A 22714-nucleotide genomic window follows, 5' to 3' on the forward strand; every position below is an offset into this window, starting at 1 on the left:
TAGACTCTTAAAACTCTTAATTTCAACATTTACTCTCCTCACCAAGTCTTGCTGATTCAACAAAAAAATATTCATGTTGTCCCAACACAAACAGAGTGGATTTCACTTAATGCAATTGTGTTGCTTTAATTTTAATTATGTCTGAAAGGCAACTTATTATTATTTATATTTTATTTTTTTGAATGTGTTTGAGTTCCATGGTTTCCCATGGAATATATATGTATATATATATATATATACATATATATATGTTGGGTTAAATAAACTGTAGATTAATGTCGACTTCACTCAAAATGATTTATTGATTTTCTTCATTCTTTTGAGCATAAACTCAGCATAAACAATATCTTGTGTTGAACATATAGCATCAAAATACAACTAACTTCAAACTGTAATGAGCAATATTTGCTAAAGGCAGGAATCTTTTTTTTTTTTTTTTTTTTTTTTTTTAGTTCTGTACATTCTTCAACTTTCATTTTTTTATTCCATGGAAGGAAGCAAGTCATATGGGTTTGGGACAAAATGACAGCGAGTAAATTGATGACAGATTTTATGTGAACTGTCCCTTTAACTTAATGTCTCCCTGTTTATATTTCTTCGTACAACAGTAGGAACACTCACAACATACTCTTGTTGTGTTTGTGTATTTTTTCACTGCCACACACTATGACCTCTCTGAACACTAACCAAGAGTCCATGAAGAGCATGGAAAACATTTTGGACCACATGCCGCTCGTCATGTCAGTCGACACAGTGGTAAAACAAAGAGCGAAGAAAAACAGTCTGAGGGCCAGAGGTTTAGAGCCTGAGTCATCAAATCAGAATAAGACCAGATCTCCCTGTGCTTACAGCATAAAAGACCACTCTTAGCACCAGTGGCACATGACATATACAAAAGCTGTAGACATCAAACTACACAAAGTTGTTTTAAGATTCAGCCGCTGACGAGACCATATTATAGAACTGTCTTTGTTACAGAGGCGATTGTGTACTTGAAAAAAAAAATCATTAGTAAGAGCACAGCACAGATGAGTAATATTACTATTTTAATACTTATTGTTATTTAATGAAAAGTTTTCTCCATCACATGACACGAAATCTTTTAGCTGTCCGCTCGGGTTGATGCATATGTGACCGCTTCAGCACTGGCTTCAGACTCAAGTCCCGAGATGGGCATGGTGCCACGGGACACATCACGTGGCCATCACGCCAATCTGTCACCTCCTCTTCAGCCCTTGGACCGACCTCACGTTTCTACGGGCAGGCGTTTCCCTAGAGCAAGTCTCTAGGCGCATCATGGTTACGACAGATGCTTCCAAAATGGGCTGGGGCGCTGTATGCAACGGGCATGCAGCCGCCGGCTTATGGACGGGCCTGCGGCTGCATTGGCACATCAACTGCCTCGAGTTGCTGGCAATTCTGCTCGCCCTGCGGAGGTTCCAGCCGTTGATCCAGGGCAAGCACGTGTTAGTTCGGACAGACAACACGGCAACAGTAGCATATGTCAACCGTCAAGGTGGTCTGCACTCCCGTTGTATGTCACAACTCGCCCACCGTCTCCTCCTCTGGAGTCAGCAGCACCTCAAATCACTGCGAGCCACTCATATCCCGGGGGACCTCAACACTGCAGCGGACACGCTGTCACGGCAGGTTACCCTCAAGGGAGAGTGGAGACTCCAGCCTTAGGTGGTCCAGCTGATTTGGAGTTGATTCGGACAGGCACAGGTAGACCTGTTCGTCTCCCAAGAATCCTCCCACTGCCCGCTCTGGTACACCCTGACCGAGGCACCTCTCGGTATAGACACGCTGGCACACAGCTGGCCCCCTGGACTTCACAAGTATGCGTTTCCCCCAGTGAGCCTACTTGCACAGACCCTGTGCAAGGTCAGGGAGGACGAGGAGCAGGTTGTCCTGGTAGCACCCTACTGGCCCACCCAGACGTGGTTCTTGGACCTCACGCTCCTCGCGACAGCCCCCCCCCCTCCCTCCACCCCCCCGACCCGGGACCAGGTGGTGAATCTGCAAGCGCTGCCCCAGGAGGAGGCAGACCTAGCCCTGACGTCGCTGTGTCCGGTGCACGTTTTACGCATCTATTTGGATCGCACGCAGAGCTTTAGAGTCTCTGAGCAGCTCTTTGTCTGCTTTGGTGGACAGCGGAAAGGAAGCGCTGTCTCCAAGCAGAGGATGACCCACTGGCTCATTGATGCCATAACTATGGCATATCACGCCCAGGACGTGCCGACCCCGGTAGGGCTACGAGCCCATTCTACCAGGGGTGTAGCGGCTTCCTGGGCCTTGACCAGGGGCACCTCTCTAACAGACATTTGCAGAGTAACCAGGACGTTTTTTGCTCAAAATATTTAGACTTTAATCTTGTAATGTTATGACTTTATTCTCGTAATTTTGACTTTATTCTCAAAATATTACGAATTTAATCTCATAATGCTGCGACTTTATTCTCGTAATTTTCACCTTATTCTCAAAATATTACAACTTTAATCTCATAATGCTGTGACTTTGTTCTTGTAATTTTGACTTTATTCTCAAAATATTACGACTTTAATCTCATAATGCTGCGACTTTATTCTCGTAATTTTGACTTTAATGTCAAAATATTACGACTTTAATCTCATAATGTTGCGACTTTATTCTCGTAATTTTCACTTTATTCTCAAAATATAACGACTTTAATCTCATAATGCTGCGACTTTATTCTCGTAATTTTGATTTAATTAAAATAGAAAACAAGTTTATTTTTCTTACCCCGTTGGCAGATTTTTTTTTTTTTTTTTTTTTTTAAGCATAAAGTTTACTTGATTTTGTCAGATTTCTCTGAAAACAAGGCAAACTGTCTTATGCCATTTTGCTTGTCAAGTAAATATATCTGTTTTAAGAATATTTAGATATTTTTACTGGAATACAAGACAAAAATACTAATTAAGAATTTTTGTTTCCTGCAGTGTAACAGAAATGGACTAAAATACACAAAACTCCAATTTAGATTTCATGGGGTCTTTAAAATTTAGTATTACTTAAACAGTTACTTAACTTCTTCTATTGGTTCCCCACTGTCATTGTAAGTCGAAAGGAGATTTCTCTTTCCTCTTCTCACGTGAGATCTGTCCCATCTCTATCAAGTTTTAAATCTTCCCTTAAAACTTATCTGTACTCGTTATCTTTTGATACCATTTAAGTGATGGTTTTTATATGGTGCTTACTGATGTTTCCTTTTATGTGATTTTACTTTGTTTTTAAATGTACCTTGGAAATAAAGACGACTTGACTTGACTTGATTACTTAACTCTTTTTATACTTGGCAGCTTTGGGCTAACAACAGAAAAAGTAAAAAGTGAATCATCACAAACTCTTCTTCTTGCATTGCACAAGGAGTTGGAGGAAATATTAGTTGGAAAGGCATACACAGATGCACTTTTCGAAAGTCCACTAGAAAAAAGCATATAATCCAGGCACTACTGGCATACAATTTTCAATGTACTATCAGGGCTGTAGTCACCACAGACACTGTCTCCCAGCCCCCAATATTCAGATTAGTGGTCTATCAATACATGTTTTTCAATTGCAGATTTATAAACTTTAACTTTGAAGTCTTTGCCCCTCGTTGAATGGGTCATAGACTTTCTAACCTAGAAGTTCTGGGGTGTGTCCATGCCATGAGAGAGCCGTGTGGGGGCTGGGGTTACTCACTCTTCAGGCAGCCCTGCACACATGTGCTGTCACTCAACCAGCCTGTGCAGACAGTCTAAACTGAGAGTGTTAGGAACTACAGATTCTAGCAGCTCCAAGACAGTTTGCTTCAGTCTTTGGACAGTGTTGCATCTCAAGAGCTTTTCTGTTTGGCAGTGGTTTATTGTGGGTGGCAGGGATCAAAAATCAGATGATGAAGGCCGTGGTGGTCCTGGGTGTACTGGTGGCTGCTGTGTATCAGGTAAACTGAACCTTTTTTACTAACCAGGTGAATACTGAGAGATGTTGGGCTTCAGCTTTGGGCCCTCAGCCATGATAGGTTATTTTACGGCTTTGAACTCCATCCAATCAGAAACTGAGTTAATATAAGTTTTATCATTAATTCTTAAATAGTATTAATTTCAGTGTGATAGCTCACTGTGTTATCTTCTAAACTTAAAAGGACAGTTCACCCAGAAATATAAAATTCTCCTTTGCTCACCCTCATGTTGTTCCAAAATACTTTCTTTCTTATGTGTAACTTAAACTAATGTTAGGCAGAATATTAGCTTGAGTCACCATTCACTTATATTGTATGGAAACATGATGCAATGAAAGTGAATTGTGACTACAGCAAACATTCTGCCTAATGTCTCCTTTTGTGTTTAACGTAAAAAAGAAAGTTATACAGGTTTGGAACAACATTAGGGTGAGTGAGTGCTGAAAGAATTTTCCAAATGACTACTTTTATGCATTCTGCAAAATATTGTTAATAGATTTTATTCCAATAATTTTGTGATTTTAGTTTTAAGTAGCTTAGAACAATTAAAAAAAATATATATATATAGAATTAGAAACCTCAAATAAGTGAAAAACTCTCCTTGAAACTAGGACTGGTATTAATAGGGGACCCTCTAACTAGGTAAATTACGAAAATATTAATTTTACACATTTTATTTTATCATTAGTTTTTCATCATTTTGGTCACATTTTAGCTTTTAAAAATGAACAAATCTGTGTATTACATAAACAATTAATATGTTTTGAAGTTGCATATTATTTTGCACAGACAGACAGATAGATAGATAGATAGATAGACAGATAGATAGAGACAGCAGACATGCAGCAGACAGACAGACAGACAGACAGACAGATAGATAGATAGATAGAGACAGCAGACATGCAGCAGACAGACAGGCAGACAGACAGACAGACAGACAGACAGACAGACAGATAGATAGACAGACAGACAGACAGACAGACAGACAGATAGATAGATAGATAGATAGATAGATAGATAGATAGATAGATAGATAGATAGATAGAGACAGCAGACATGCAGCAGACAGACAGGCAGGCAGGCAGGCAGGCAGATAGACAGACAGACAGACAGACAGATAGATAGATAGACAGACAGACAGACAGACAGACAGATAGATAGATAGATAGATAGATAGATAGATAGATAGATAGATAGATAGATAGATAGATATAGAAAGCAGACATGCAGCAGACAGACAGATAGACAGACAGACAGACAGACAGACATGCATACAGATAGATAGATAGATAGATAGATAGATAGATAGATAGATAGATAGATAGATACAGCAGACATGCAGCAGACAGACAGACAGATAGATAGTTAGATAGATAGATAGATAGATAGATAGATAGATAGATAGATAGATAGATAGATAGATAGATAGATAAAGCAGACATGCAGCAGACAGACAGACAGACAGACAGACAGATAGATAGATAGATAGATAAAGCAGACATGCAGCAGACAGACAGACAGACAGACAGACAGACAGACAGACAGATAGACAGATAGATAGATAGATAGATAGATAGATAGATAGATAGATAGATAGATAGATAGTTAGATGATAGACAGACAGACAGACAGATAGATAGATAGATAGATAGATAGATAGATAGAGATAGATAGATAGATAGATAGATAGATAGATAGATAGATAGATAGATAGATAGATAGATAGATAGAGCAGACATGCAGCAGACAGACAGATAGATAGATAGATAGATAGATAGATAGAGATAGATAGATAGATAGATAGATAGATAGATAGATAGATAGATAGTTAGATGATAGACAGACAGACAGACAGATAGATAGATAGATAGATAGAGATAGATAGATAGATAGATAGATAGATAGATAGATAGATAGAGCAGACATGCAGCAGACAGACAGACAGACAGACAGACAGACAGACAGACAGTGAAAAAGTGTTTGCCCCATCCTGATCTCTTCTGTTTTTGTTTATATCTCATCTTAAATTGCTTCAAAAATTCAAACAAAATCTAAAATGTTAAGTGCTATAACAATACTGTCTCTTTAGAACTGCAGCAGTTCAGCAAGCATCATTTCCTTATCCGTGCTATGTGTAATTAGAATTAAATGTTTATTTATTTGTTGTTTTTGATCAACAACTGAATGCAAAGAACAGAAATTATATTAAAAGAGACATTATTCAATGTCAAATGGATTGTGAGGATCTCGTCTTTGGACACTCATTACACGGATCAAGGGAAAACAAACTTTTACTCTCAACATGCAGTGAAGGGATCTCAATGCTGAACTTCTTTGTGACTATACTATTTAATAACTGGTGATTGAAATCTGAAAATGTACCAGCCATTGGCTCGATCTTGGGATTTAATGGAATTGTTCACCCAAAAATTATAATTCTCTCATGATATACTTTACCTTTAAGCCATCCCAGATGTGTATGTCTTTCCTTCTTCAGCAGAACCAAAGTTTTTCATTTTAAATTGTCGCTTCAGGCCAGCGCTGTATTGCTGTTTGAAATGAACTAACTCTCACGTGACGTTCGTTCCTGTGTTGTATACAAAGCATGCACTTCCGACTTCTCGCGTGAACACGCCATTGTGCTTACGTCACATGATGCATCGACTGCTGGCAGGAAGCGATTTTTTTTAAGTTAATAAAGTTTTAATTATCGATTTTATTTTTACACAAACCTATCGATTTGCTTCAGAAGACGTTAATGATCGACTGGATCGACTGTGGATTACTTTTATGCTGCCTAAATATGCCTTTTGGACCATCAAACAGCCAGCAGACTGATGGCACCCATTTACTTGCATTGTATGGACAGACTGATCTGAAATCTGCTTATAAAAAATCTTCACTTTGGTTCTGCTGAAGAAGGAAAGTCACACACATCTGGGATGGCTTAAAGGTAAGTATATCATGAAAGAATTATAATTTTTGGGTGAATTAACCCTTTAAGAGTCGATACTGAGATCGTTCAAATGAAGATTGCAATGCATTGGAAAATCTGTATTTTTACCCAGCCCTACTTGAAACTAATCAAATGTTTCATGAAACACAATGGATAAAAGTAACATAATATTTTTAAGCCACACTATGTAATTTGATTAGCGTTAGTTTTTCTTGTCACTTAAAGATTCAGGGTTTAAGAAGTGGTTACAGCTTGTGACCCTGGGGCACATCTGTTAAAATCATCTTTAGTGGTACATTGCAGGTCATGTTTAGTAATTGATTTTTAACTTCCTTTGTTTTTAACGCATTCAACTTACTAGCCATTAGTGGTATTATACAGTCAGTGAAAATGGCAGATCTAAACATGCGTAATTTCTGATAAATTAAATGATTACTGATAATGCAAAATGATCAAATAATGCAGCTGGTTCGTACCTCTATTTGACGTTATGGTTCAGTGGCCCCTTCCTGTCTGTCACTAGCTTAATGATGAGGACAATGAATCATGCAAACAAAGCCACGCGGCCATAAATATTCGCCACAATCAATGATCCCAACTGTTTAGATTTGCAATGGAATACAGATTCTGAAATGAATGATTTGTCCTGTAGTTGCACCCATGCGCAAGCTTTTCATCATGCTATAGATAAACAGAAGAAGGGTTGCAACTGGCCACCACAATTACTTTGATGTTTATCGTAGACTATGGAAGCAATTAAAGATGAAAAATGCTCCAAACCTGATTGATTCAAACTGACCTTTTTCCAAACCATGAGCCATTTTCAAAGATACTTTCTAGAGGAAGTTCTTTTTTTAGAGCAAGGATTTTTCTCGAGAAAAATTCTGAAAAGCAGGATGCTTTTGCAAAAGTTTCCAGTTTGCTCTCCATTAAATAGTATTGTTGTCTAGGAGAAACAATTGAGGTACCAATGAGATATCCATTGTTTGTGCATTTTATGTTTGAACTCTGCCATGCTTTCTTTCCTCAACTGATGTAACAATGTCGAAAGAAAGTGCAATACTTGATGGAGCAAGAATATCAGCCCATTCCGTGGTGCATTACGTTCCCACCAAATGATTGGCCTGACGTGCCAATAATAACTGATGATTGTCAGTTTGTCTGCCTGCTACAGATTCTTTCATCATTTGGCTTCTTATGGCCTTGGATACACAGGTATTTGATTAAGATGAAGTGTGTAATTTTTTGGATGTTAAAATACCTTACATCCAAGCTTAAAATGTAGAGACAGCTATAAGTAATCCATTCGTAGGTTGATTCCCCAGAAAAATACTGTGTGTAAATACTGTGACTCTTGGCTTTATCAAAACATTGCTGTTTATTTGAGCATCCCAGTCAGCCCGACACAGTTACATTGGCTCAACCAATGGCATGAGTTTGGGGCGGGACTATCTATTTGAACCAAACTCATGGAAGACGGAGGGACTCAAAGGAACAGTGATGAGATTAAATCAACCTAGTCTCATAGAGTGAACGTTACTATAAGTACATTTTTGCAAACTGAGTTTAATGTGGTGCTTTTTTTGATATTAACATTTAATTAATTCACAAAACAGGATTGAAGAAACAGAACATACACACACCAAATCCAATTATATCAACTTATATATCCCCATGTGGTGCTTTTTACGTTTCGCAGAAATTTCCTATTCAAATGAACACTAGAGGTGCTGCAACAACTGTGTTTTTATTCACTTTCACACAAATTATGGGTACTGTGGCTGTTAAGGACTTTATAAACACGTATTTTTGCTCTATTACTAACACTCTGCTATGTTATTATACCGTATCAAAACACTTTCACTCTAATGCATTATATTTAAAATACATTTTAACGCTTGAATTACAGACCCACCTACACTGGTGGCCAAAAGTTTGGAATAATGTACAGATTTTGCTGTTTCGGAAGGAAATTGGTACTTTAATTCACCAAAGTGGCATTCAGCTGATCACAAAGTATAGTCAGGACAATACTGATGTAAAAAACAGCACCATCACTGATCAAATCTAGATAGCCCCATTTCCAGCAGCCATCACTCCAACACCTTATCCTTGAGTAATCATGCTAAATTGCTAATTTGGTACTAGAAAATCACTTTCCATTATATCAAACACAGTTGAAAGCTACTTGGTTTGTTAAATGTAGCTTAACATTGTCTTTGTGTTTGTTGTTGAGTTGCCACAGTATGCAATAGACTGGCATGTCTTAAGGTCAATATTAGGTCAAAAATGGCAAAAAAGAAACAGCTTTCTCTAGAAACTCATCAGTCAATCATTGTTTTGAGGAATGAAAGCTATACAATGCTTGAAATTGCCAAAACACTGAAGATTTCTTACGAAGGTGTACACTACAGTCTTCAAAGACAAAGGACAACTGGCTCTAACAAGGACAGAAAGAGATGTGGAAGGCCAGATGTACAACTAAACAAGAGGATAAGTACATCAGAGTCTCTAGTTTGAGAAATAGACGACTCACATGTCCTCAGCTGACAGCTTCATTGAATTCTACCCGCTCAACACCAGTTTCATGTACAACAGTAAAGACAAGACTCAGGGGTGCAGGCCTTATGGGAAGAATTACAAAGATAAAGACACTTTTGAAACAGAAAATCAAAAAGAAAAGGTTAGAGTGTGCAAAGAAACACAGACATTGGACAACAGATAATTGGAAAAGAGTGTTATGGATCTTAACCCCATTGAGCATTTGTGGGATCAGCTAGACTGTAAGGTGTGTGAGAAGTGCCCGACAAGACAGTCACATCTATGGCAAGTGCTACAGGAAGTGTGGGGTGAAATGTCACCTGAGTATCTGGAGAAACTGACAGCTAGAATGTCAAGGATCTGCAAAGCTGTCATTGCTGCACGTGGAGGATTTTTGGACAAGAACTCTTTGAAGTAGTTTAAGAAGTTTTTTTTTTTCAAATTGTAATAGTAATTTTTCATGTTATTAATGTCCTGACTCTACATTGTGATTAGCTGAATGCCACTTTGGTAAATAAAAGTACCAATTTCTTTCCATAAGAGCAAAATCTGTACATTATTCCAAACTTTTGGCCACTAGTGTACATTTTCAACATCCGCGGTGGCTCACCTGTTTGACACTGGAGTCAGAGACCCAGTCTCGGGCCCAGCTGAGGATGCTCGAAACGAAAGTGAAAGTGAAGCAAAAGTGTCATAGAAGCGACACGAAATGACGGCTTCAGTATTTGTGGTTTACATGTTGAAATAGTTTTTAAAACACTATTGGTTAGATTTAGGTTAAAGTTTTAGGTTAGTTAATTAAAACTTCCATCTAATACTCACCTTAAAAACCTTGTCTGATTACGACACCATTTCACTCGCTTTTGGCGCTTTTGATGTTTAGGAATTTTTTATTTTATTTTTTTTTTTATTTTTTTTTTTTTGGTGACAGTTGTCCAGAAATTGCACATCTCAGCTTTAATGCAATGCATGTGTGGCACCTGGGAAAACTTGAATTTGTTGCTGAAATACAACATGTATTCCTCATGGATTTTTCTAGGAAGCAGGCAACAATTGTTAGGAATTCCCAAATGTCTTTCCCAAGGTAGAGGCCTACCTAGAGGAACATTTTATACCTCAGAGGTTGCTCTTTCATAGCTCATGAAAATTTATGTCATTCTAAGTTGAAGTGTCTCAGATGTTTCCTCTAAAATTCCTTAGGAGGAATAAAAATAGACACAAATGAGACAATTGTTGACATACCGAAAGAGAAGAGAGCTATACAAATAATTTGGATTGCATAGTTCAGATAATTTGTTTTTGGAGGAATCTGTTTTTTTATGTTTTATGACTTTTGATTGCTGTCTTACCAAATCTGAACACAATATGAGACATTGTTGAGATCGGTTTTTAAAACTTTTGTGAGATTACTGGGGTCTTTTTCTCAAGAGAAAAATCTGAGAAACAGGAGACTTGAGAGTCTCCATTTAATGTAATAGCTGAAACAATTGAGACTTTAAAGAGATCTCATTTGTGATTTTCTCGCCTCTGGGGATCGTGTGGTCTCCTTGAGGGCTTGCTATGACGGTGTGCAGCTGTTGCCAGATGCAGACCTTAACACCATTTGTCTCACATTGTAATTTCGCTTGTGGAAAGAGGAGGCTGTGCAAAATGTGAAAAATCAGTCCAGCTGGTGCTAGTCAGATTTACTGGAAACTCTGCTTTTGTTGCTCATAATTTGGGTTAGTGATTTGAACAAACCCCTAAGCCCAAGTATTACAATTCAGTGTGTAACTAGTCCTGTATCTTTTGTGCTACAGACCTAAATGATACCACAAATCATGCCGCTCTATCTTTGGGGTCTGATTTATAATTTTTTTCCTGGCAGATTATAAAACAGGCAAAAACATCCCATAGACTTACAGAGAGAGAATGAAAGAAAGAAAGAAAGAAAGAAAGAAAGAGAAAATAGAAAAAGAAAGAGAAAAAAGAATGAAAGAAATAAAGAGAAAAAAGGAAGAAAGAGAATATAGAAAAAGAAAGAGAGAAAGAAAAAAGAGAACAGAAAGAATGAAAGAAAGAGAGAGCAGAAAGAATGAAAGAACAAAAGAGGGAGAGAAGAAAGAAAGAAAGAAAGAAAGAGAACAGAAAGAATTAAAGAACGAAAGAAAGACAGAAGAAAGAAAGAAAGAAAGAAAGAAAGAAAGAAAGAAAGAGAACAGAAAGAATTAAAGAACGAAAGAAAGACAGAAGAAAGAAAGAAAGAAAGAAAGAAAGAAAGAAAGAAAGAAAGAAAGAAAGAAAGAGAACAGCAAGAATGAAAGAGAGAGAGAAGAAAGAAAGAGAGAGAAGAAAGAAAGAATTAAAGAACGAAAGAAAGAGAGAGAGAAGAAAGAAAGATAGAAAGAAAGAAAGAATAAAGAATGAAATAAAGAAAGAGAGAAGAAAGAAAGATAGAAAGAAACACCAAGAATGAAAGAGAGAGAGAAGAAAGAAAGAAAGAAAGAAAGTGAGAGAGAAGAAAGAAAGACAGAGAAGAAAGAAAGAATTAAAGAACGAAAGAAAGAGAGAGAGAAGAAAGATAGAAAGAAACAGCAAGAATGAAAGAGAGAGAGAAGAAAGAAAGAATTAAAGAATGAAAGAAAGAGAGAGAGAAGAAAGAAAGAAAGATAGAAAGAAAGAATTAAAGAACGAAAGAAAGAGAGAAGAAAGAAAGATAGAAAGAAACAGCAAGAATGAAAGAGAGAGAGAGAAAGAAAGAAAGAAAGAATTAAAGAATGAAAGAAAGAGAGAGAGAAGAAAGAAAGATAGAAAGAAAGAAAGAATTAAAGAATGAAAGAAAGAGAGAGAGAAGAAAGAAAGAAAGATAGAAAGAAAGAATTAAAGAACGAAAGAAAGAGAGAGAGAAGAAAGAAAGAGAGAGAAGAAAGAAAGAATTAAAGAACGAAAGAAAGAGAGAGAGAAGAAAGAAAGAAAGAGAGAAGAAAGAATTAAAGAACGAAAGAAAGAGAACAGAAAGAAAGAGAGAAGACAGAGAAGAAAGAAAGAATTAAAGAATGAAAGAAAGAGAGAGAGAAGAAAGAAAGATAGAAAGAAAGAAAGAATAAAGAATGAAATAAAGAAAGAGAGAAGAAAGAAAGATAGAAAGAAAGAATAAAGAATGAAATAAAGAAAGAGAGAAGAAAGAAAGATAGAAAGAAACACCAAGAATGAAAGAGAGAGAGAAGAAAGAAAGAAAGAAAGAAAGAAAGAGAGAGAGAGAAGAAAGAAAGACAGAGAAGAAAGAAAGAATTAAAGAACGAAAGAAAGAGAGAGAGAAGAAAGATAGAAAGAAACAGCAAGAATGAAAGAGAGAGAGAAGAAAGAAAGAAAGAAAGAAACAGCAAGAATGAAAGAGAGAGAGAAGAAAGATAGAAAGAAACAGCAAGAATGAAAGAGAGAGAAGAAAGAAAGAAAGAAAGAAAGAAACAGCAAGAATGAAAGAGAGAGAGAAGAAAGATAGAAAGAAACAGCAAGAATGAAAGAGAGAGAGAAGAAAGAAAGAAAGAAAGAAAGAATTAAAGAATGAAAGAAAGAGAGAGAAGAAAGAAAGAAAGAAAGAAAGAAAGAATTAAAGAATGAAAGAAAGAGAGAGAGAAGAAAGAAAGAAAGATAGAAAGAAAGAATTAAAGAAGAAAGAAAGATAGAAAGAAACAGCAAGAATGAAAGAGAGAGAGAAGAAAGAAAGAAAGAAAGAATTAAAGAACGAAAGAAAGAAAGAGAGAAGAAAGAAAGATAGAAAGAAAGAAAGAGAACAGCAAGAATGAAAGAGAGAGAGAGAGAAGAAAGAAAGAAAGAAAGAAAGAAAGAAAGAAAGGAGGAGGAATTAAAGTGCAACTCTAGTGGTGCTGCATGGCATGTAACTACAGTGTGGATGTGCTTTACTCGTGCGGACGACCCGTGTTCGATTCCACCTTTTGTCCCACTATGTCCCATCCTGTTTATTTAAAGGAAGGTTAGGGTTAGGTTTAGAGGTAGGGGTTGGTGTACTGTAGGGTGTCTGTGGGACTCTAAAGAAACACAATAAACCCGCTGCAGTGATGCTCCTATACCTGTATGTTAGTATTTAATTAGGGGTGTATTAACACTGTTTACACACAGTGCAAAAGGTGCTTTTCATTGTTATTTACACTTACTGTAAATAGTCACTCCGAATTTAATTTTCCTTCAAGTTAAATGAGAGAAAGAGATTAAAACCTTTTGTACTGATCCAATGTTTTTATTCATGAATTAATCATTTTAGATTACTGAAAGTTTTCAGTTGCAATGGCTACTGTTAAGACAGCATGAGCTCCTCAGGAAACACACACTAACTTCTGTTCCAAACTTGTCTGTTGCACACAGTTTGTTTTCCACTCTAGAAATGAAGCATATCACATTCTATTAGTCACGGCTCACACCAACAGTGCCCATGCTTTACACCAGCTGACCCTGCCATGTGTGCGTGGGGCGTTTGGAATGTCTTACTCTGGTAAAAGAGGGTTAAACTGGGTTAAATGTGAGACCTGGAGCAACAGCTGGGCGCTGGAATGCTCTGGAAATACTGAAAGCTCTGAAAGATTACACATTTGTTTAATATTTTTGTTATGAGAAAATGTTTGGGGGTTTTTTTGGTAAGTTTGGGGTTGGCACAACAGTGTGGTTGGCACCAGCCGTGTCTTGGGGCATCAGTATATGGGTCAGACAGTTGGGTATATTTTCAGAATCAGATTAGTGCTTCTCTTGGCAAAAGAACTTTGAAGCTTCAAAAAGCACATAAAGGGCGCATAAAAGTAATCCATAAGACTCCAGTGGTTAAATCCATGTCTTCAGATGTTTTATAATAAGTGTGAGTGAAAAACAGATCAATATTTAAGTCCATTTTTACTATAAATCTCCACTTTTACTTTCTTCCTTTGTTTTTGGCGATTCGCATTCTTTGTGCATATCGCCACCTACTGGTTAGGGAGGAGAATTTATAGTAAAAAAGGATTTAAATATTGATCTGTTTCTCACCCACACCTATCATATCTGTTTTGAAGACATGTATTTAACCACTGGAGTCGTATGGATTACTTTTATGCTGCCTTTATGTGCTTTTTGGAGCTTCAAATTTCTGGCCACCATTCACTTGCATTGTATGGACCTACAGAGCTGAAATATTCTTCTAAAAAACTTTGTTTGTGTTCAGCAGAAGAAAGAAATCCTACGTGATTTGACTTTTAATTGAACTTTACACATATAATGTAACTAATGTAAACATAAAAGTAAAAAAAATATATAGCAAGAGAGTCACGAACCGATGGCTTGTCCTGCAAACTGTAATGTTCACAGCGAAGATGAAGTAAGAGTGACTGAAATAACCATGTGAAATGAAATTGGTGCAGTGAAAGTGGCTTAATAAGTGGATAAATAGCTTATGTTAAATGGCAACTAAATAAATATAGAGAGATTTAGGTAGCAGATCAGAAAGTACAGGAACAAAAACACATTCATGCATGTCCTAAATGTTCTGAGAAAGTACATGTCGTTAGTAGCCCCACAGAAAGATGTGTGGTTGAATGATAAGAGAAGTAACTAAACTGTGTTGCTCTGTTAAAAACATTAAGAGACCTCCAGTGAGAGCCACCAAGGGCCACCCAATTGACTTCAACAGATTTTCAGTTAGGGGGCTGAAGCACTTACATTAATACTTCTGTTAAAACGCGTGTATTATTTGAGCTGTAAAGTTGTTCAAATCATAGTTTTATGTTTGTTTTAGGGATTTAGGATTTACAGCATTATGTAAAACTAGTGACGTTTTCGAAATAGCGACGAAGGCTTGAGCTGTATCAGAGCTAGATACACTGGATCAATAAAACTTCTATATTATCTGAAATATCTGTGGGAAACACCCTCGCTCCCCCTTCCCCCTCTCACACACACACATTCACACACGTGCTCACACATACATTATACGCATTTTGCACACACTCGCAAGCAAAAAACAGAGCCGTCATGTCAGCGCACACCTGCATCTCAGTTGAAAACAGTTGTTAAGGTTTACATCGGAGAAGCTATATTTAAGAAATATCACACTCGCAATCATGCTATATGGCCTTACATCAGCACTGCTGTGATTCGGCCGCAGGTAGGTAATCACAGCAGTGCTGATTTAGGGCCATATAGCACAACTGCGAGTGTGATATTGCTTATATACAACAGTTCAATGAACAAGTACATTTTCAAAAATTAGGAAAAATTACGGTCATAAAAAAAGGCATTTGTGCACGGAACTACTTTCTTATGTGACGGATCAGAATCTGCCGTTGCTGGTTCAAACAAAATGATGCGTCCAAGCCTCTCAAAAACTTCACTTTAGAACTAGTATCTCGGCTTGGGCTGTAGGGATGGGCGATACCATTTTATTTTATTTTCAATCCGATGCCAATAATTTCAAGTCCAATATCGTCGATACTGATACCGATACCAGTACGATCAGTGTTGGGAGGGTTACTTTTGAAATGTATTCCACTACAGATTACAGAATACATGCTGTAAAATGTAATTTGTAACGTATTCCGTTAGATTACTCAAGGTCAGTAATGTAATCTAAATACTTTGGATTACTTCTTCAGCACTGGTAGATTTTTTCACTTGTTTTGTCTATAAAAACTCTGCCAGTACAGTAAGACAAAATACACATGTTAAAAATACATTCTCTGAAAAACCTAAATATCTTATGCAGTGTTGTTTCTAAAACAAGATCAATCAAGATCATCTTGTTTTAAGGATTTTTAGATATTTTTACAGGAAAACAATAAAAAAAATTATTATCAAGAATACGAATTTTGCCCTAATATCAGAGCTCTTACTAGAAAAAAAGAAATTATGATCTAACATGAATTTTCTTGATAAAAAAAATATGATCGTGCCTGGTAACGTGTGCATGTAAAATGGCTAGAAATAGCATTTTATCTTAGCGTAAAGCTGACAATTTACACAAGGTTTATTTCTGTTTCTTCTGCTCTAAACTTACTTCAAACTTACTTCTCTGTCTGTTCGTATGAATGTAACACATCATAAGAAAGTGTTTCACCGCTGTTCAAATGCACTTTGGATCACATCATTTATATGTATAAATGTTTTCCATCTGAAAGGACTAAATATTAAATGAAACAAATGACAATAAAATGCAAAGTAATCTCTTCAGTAATCAAAATACTTTTTGAATGTAACTGTATTCTAATTAGCAATGATTAGAATTGTAACTGTAGTGGAATACAGTTACTTATATTTTGTATTTTAAATACGTGATTCCGTTACATGTATTCCGATACTCCCCAACCCTGAATACGATACTTCTATGCATATTATTTTTAGTCATAATTCAAGTCATTATTATTTTAATTTTTTTTGCATTTGTGAGCCTAAACAGAACATTATTAGACTTCTGTTTTGTTTACCCTTACAAAAATTAGCCATGGTTTCACTACAGTAACTATAGTTTAACCATGGGATTTAGTTAAACCATAGTTTAACTGCAGTAAAACCATGGTTAACTAGTTTTTGTTAATTACATATTTACATCAAGTACACACAATTAGAAGAAATAAGAAATGTCACCTTTATATATGTTGTGATTTTAGCGTGAATTTACTCCAGAATCAGTGGTCTGAAGAGGTGGGCAGACGTTTCTTGCTGTCATGGTGTAGAGTACACTGCTAAGAATCATGGTATGGTAACTTGATATTAAATATGTATATCAATTAATAGGTTTCATTAATGTACCTTTTATTAGGCTACTATGAAAATTGTTAATACTTTATTATTACTCTAATAAACTAATTCATAATACGCAATGAACTGTTAAGCATTGTAGCTAATATGAGTGTAGTAATGTTCACGTTAACATGTTATCTTGCATTACCATATATAGCTTACATAAAAATGAATGGTTATTTGTTTTATTTGTGTACTATTATGTGCTTTTCTGTGTATAGTGAAATTGTTTTCCTGCTTAGAAATATAAATTGAAATGACTGCATATCATGAGAAAAAGGCACAACCGACAGCATTAAAAGGCAAAAAAAGAGCATCAAAAATTAGCAGGGGTGCAATAACATGCAGTAATTTCACAAAGTTTAATTGCATAAGTTACATTTAAATGTACGGTACTGTGCAAAAGATTTAGGCACATAAGATGTTTCACAAAAGCATTTGTCTTAAGATGGTTATTTATATCTTCAGCTTTAGTGTGTCAATAGGAAATATAAATGTTAGACTTCTAAACATTACTTTTGCAAATAGAAAAGATAAGAACAGAAGAACAGGGAGCCCTGCAACAGATGGCATGGCCCCCACAGAGCCCCCCTCTGAACATCATGTCAGTCTGAGATTACATAAAGAGACAGAAGCAATTGAGACAGCCTAAATAGATAGAAGAACTGTGGCAAATTCTCCAAGAAGCTTGAAACATCCTATCTGCCAACAACCAAGAAAAACTGTGTCCAGGTGTACCTAGGAGAATTGGGGCTGTTTTAAAGGCAAAGGTGGCCACACCAAATATTGATTTAGCTTTTTTTTTTTTTTGATAGACTTTGTATGATGTTAATTGATAAATGAAAACTATGTATGAAATTATTATAGAAGAAATCCTTACTATGCAACATTTTTCACAAGTGCTTAAAACTTTTGTACAGTATTGTGTGTGTGTATATATATATATATATATATATATATATATATATATATATATATATATATATATATATACAGTCATGGGAAAAAGAAAGTACACCCTCCTTGAATTCTATGGTTTTACTTATCAGGACATAATAAAAATCATCTGGTCCTTAGCAGGTCTTAAAATTAGCTAAATACAACCACAGATGAACAGCAACACATGACATATTACACCGTGTCATGATTTATTTAACAAAAGTAAGGCCAAAAGGGAGAAGCCATATGTGAAAAGTACACCTTATGATTCACTAGCTTGTAGAATGACCTTTAGCAGCAATAACTTCAAGTAATCGTTTTCTGTATGACTTTATCAGTCTCTCACATCGTTGTGGAGGAATTTTGACCCACTCTTCTTTACAACATTGCTTCAGTTCATTGAAGTTTGCGGGCATTTGTTTATGCATAGCTCTCTTACGGTCCCGCCACAGCATTTCAATCGGGTTGAGGTCTGGACTTTGACTGGGCCATTGCAACACCTTGATTCTTTTCAGCCATTCTGTTGTAGATTTGCTGGTGTGCTTGGGATCATTGTTCTGTTGCATGACCCAATTTCAGCCAAGCTTTAGCTGTCAGATAGATGGCCTCACATTTGACTCTAGAATACTTTGGTATACAGAGGAGTTAATGGTCGAATCAATGACTGCAAGGTGCCCAGGTCCTGTGGCTGCAAAACAAGCCCAAATCATCCCCCCTCCACCACCGTGCTTGACAGTTGGTATGAGGTGTTTGCGCTGATATGCTGTGTTTGGTTTTCGCCAGACGTGGCGCTGTGCATTATGGCCAAACTTCTCCACTTTGGTCTCGTCTGTCCAAAGGACATTGTTCCAGAAGTCTTGTGGTTTGTTCAGATGCAACTTTGCAAACCTAAGCCGTGATGCCATGTTCTTTTTAGAGAGAAGAGGCTTTCTCCTGGCAACCTTTCCAAACAAACCATACTTGTTCAGTCTTTTTCTAATTGTACTGTCATACATTTAACATGCTAACTGAGGCCTGTAACTCTTGGGTTTTTTGCAATTTCTCTGAGCATTGCACGGTGTGAACTTGGGGTGAATTTGCTGGGACGTCCACTTCTGGGAAGATTGGCAACTGTCTTGAATGTTTTCCACTTGTGAATAATCTTTCTCACTGTAGAATGATGGACTTTAAATTGTTAGGAAATTGACTTATAACACTTCCCAGACAGATGGGCAGAAACAATTGCTTCTCTAAGATCATTGCTGATGTCTTTCCTCCTTGGCATTGTGTTAACACACACCTGAATGCTCCAGACCAGCAAACTGCTAAAAGTTCAGCTTTTATAGAGGTGGTCACATTTGCTGATGATCAATTAATCAAGGGCATTTGATTAGCAGCACCTGGCTACTACTTATCCTCTTAATTCCTATGGAAGCAGTAAGGGTGTACTTAGTTTTTCACACATGGATTCTCCATTTTGGCTTTATTTTTGTTAAATAAATCATGACACGGTGTAATATGTCATGTGTTGCTGTTCATCTGTGGTTGTATTTAGCAAATTTTAAGACCTGCTAAGGACCAGATGATTTTTATTATGTCCTGATATGTAAAACTATAGAATTCAAGGAGGGTGTTCTTTCTTTTTCCCATGACTGTATATATATATATATATATATATATATACAGTCATGTTTGAACGAGTATATTTGAACGAGTCTTGTGACGGCACAATCGCTTGTCTGCTTGCGACTTTCAGCATGCATGTTAAGATGAGCGGAAGAAGAAATAGTTCCCATCCTGCACAAGGATTTGCTAATATTGCTTAATCTTTTTTATTACACTTTGAAGCTTATGATTATTGTTCATGTTCATGTAACCAAATAATGATATCCCTAAATTTGAATCAATATGTCAATATTTATATCAATAGGATCGATATTTTTTATACAACATCAGTATCGGAAGTATCTACACTTTAGGATAGTAGCCCTATTGGGCTGTTTTTAACAAGTTATTGGAGAAACAAGGATGTGTGTGTCTGTGTGTGTGTGTGTGTGTGTGTGAGAGAGAGAGAGATGGAGAGAGATGGAGCGTTTGCGATCACCTGTCTCTGTTGCCACTCCCAAGCAGAGATGCTGTAGTGTGTTAGTCAGCCTTCTGAAGATATTATCATTTAGGTTAAATCATCCTATTCTCTCAGTGGGAAAAATAGCCATCCAAGCGGAGGTATTCCTCCCTGTTTTGCAGTAGCTGGTGCGCTAGAGTCACTATAGAAACTGCAGTCATCTCCGCCATTTTGAACAGTATGTCCTCTCCAATGTGGAAACTCCGGTAAGAGGTAAGCGCATTGAGTTTGTGTAATTAATCAGTCTGTTGTGTCTCTCAGCTGTGATGAGCCTTAATGCTGAAGATGTTAGTTTAAAGCTGTTTAAAGCTATTTCCTGGCTTTAGTAGTGTAGCAGTAATACGAGCGATCACGTAATGCTGATGAATGAAAACACTGACTGACACTGACTCACTGCACATCACCTAACTGGCTCATATTACACACAAAAATGCTCTTTTGCCACCACCTGCTGGCTAAAATATGTAATGTCACAATATTAAATGTAAAGAGACAGATAGCTCTTAACACATCTGCACTGCTCTTACACTTTAGTTTTGAACGGCACGAACACAAGTGGGGTGATATACACAGATGATAGTGTAAGACCATCAGTACTCATAGAACGTCTCTCGTCAAATCAGATTCGAGGACCGGAAATAACTGTTGTGTATACAAAAATGGCGACACTCGCTGCTGCTGAGAAGTGCTTAAACTCTTGCCGATTTTGAAGCGATGTTACTTCTGACGAGAGCTGCAACAGATAAAGGTAATCCCACAGGCAATCTCTCTCAGTTTCTGAGCTTCTCTCTTTCGATCCCTCAAAAACAAACTCTCTCACACACACACACACACACACAAATGCACTTACTTGTTACTCCAGTAAGTGCTCCAGTAAAGCAGCGCGAGCCTCGCTATTCTCAGTTGCTAGTTCTAAAGTGACATTTTCGAACTAGAAACGAAGGCTTGAGCTGTATCAGAGCAAGACGCTGAATCCTTGGCGGAAGAAAGTAGTTCCACTCACAAGACCGTTTTAGGGAAGAATACCAGACAATTTCTTGAGATAAAACCCTGAACAATGTCTTAAGGTGTGGTCACCATGGTATAAATGGAATAATTGACTTCGGCATTATTATTATTATTTTAGAATTATTAGAATGATTATTTTGTATTTTTGGGGGGGATTTTCTCCCCTTTTCTCCCCAGTTTGGTATGCTTAATTCCCAATGCGCTCTAGGTCCTCGTGGTGGCGTAGTGACTCGCCTCAATCTGGGTGGTGGAGGACGAATCTCAGTTGCCTCCGTGTCTGAGACCGTCAATCCGTGCATCTTATCACGTGGCTTGTTGAGTGCATTACCGCGGAGACCTAGCACATGTGAAGACTTCACGCTATTCTCCGCGGCATCCACGCACAACTCACCACATGCCCCACTGAGAGCAAGAACAACATTATAGCGACCACGAGGAGGTTAACCCAACGTGACTCTACCCACCCTAGCAACCGTGCCGATTGGTTGCTTAGGAAGCCTGTCTGGAGTCACTCAGCATGCCCTGGATTCCAGCATGTTGAATTATTGAAAAACAATGCACACACGAGGTGCAACTCCACTGCGTGTCGTGACAACTTTATCACCACTTCCTTACATGCTGTCGATTGTGCTTAACTTGTATCGAACCCGGAATATTCCTTTAACTTGCACTGAACCCGGAACATTGTTTTAAATTAAGCAAATAAGATGTAAACAAATTACTGAATTTACACAACTGCGCGCAATATTTACTCAAAATTCACTAAAAAATATTAGAAATTTTGTATTATCCATTGGCAAGGCTGTTGGTAGATTTTTGAACTGAGACTAGGTGGAATGACCACTTCTGTAAATCGGCGAAGCATAGTTATCAGCTAATGCCTATAATCATAAAGAAGCCAAATATCGACCAATTAATTGGCCTGACTGATATATTGGGATATCATTAGTCTGAACCTGTTTGAGTGTTTTTTATGAACTTGTTAATCCATGGAAATATGTGTATCTGTCTTGCTATACTCAGAGATTCCAATCTACTAGATGCTAAACTTTAGTTCACTGTTTTAAATTTAGCTCACAAAAGTCACGGTTGTTTGGGATCTGATCTTCATGTATGTTGTGGAATGCAAAAGTAAACACATCAGACTGCTTGTAATGTAGTACTACATTTGCAGTACAGAGAATTCAGGCTGCTCTAAGATTAGCGTGCTCTTAACAGGGCCTGTGCATGCCTGTAATGTCCTGCATTCTGCATCGGCTGCTCAGTGAAAACAACTCCACTGTCATGCCCGTGAGTAAATCAAACATATATGTCAGACATTATTGCTATTTAGTATTTTTGCATGGCAATGAATTAGTAGTGCATTCTTAAAACAAGATGTCTTAGTCTGTCTTTCCCCAAATGTGACACACAGGGTCCAAAATTTAAACCTGCCAAGTTTTGT

At 37.2% G+C, this 22714-nt stretch overlaps 1 protein-coding gene across 1 annotated transcript in view; it reads left to right on the forward strand.

The window, feature by feature from the left end:
• Nucleotides 1-3829: 3829 nt before the first annotated feature.
• Nucleotides 3830-22714, forward strand: part of LOC127454044 (cadherin-15-like) — a 40394-nt gene continuing 21509 nt past the window's right edge. The window contains exon 1 of the mRNA XM_051720980.1: nucleotides 3830-3946. Coding sequence (XP_051576940.1) covers nucleotides 3896-3946 — 51 coding nt within the window. The 5' untranslated portion in view covers nucleotides 3830-3895. The remainder of the gene's footprint in view (nucleotides 3947-22714) is intronic.

The sequence above is a fragment of the Myxocyprinus asiaticus genome, chromosome 2 (genome assembly GCF_019703515.2).
Source record: "Myxocyprinus asiaticus isolate MX2 ecotype Aquarium Trade chromosome 2, UBuf_Myxa_2, whole genome shotgun sequence".
Lineage (NCBI taxonomy): Eukaryota > Metazoa > Chordata > Actinopteri > Cypriniformes > Catostomidae > Myxocyprinus > Myxocyprinus asiaticus.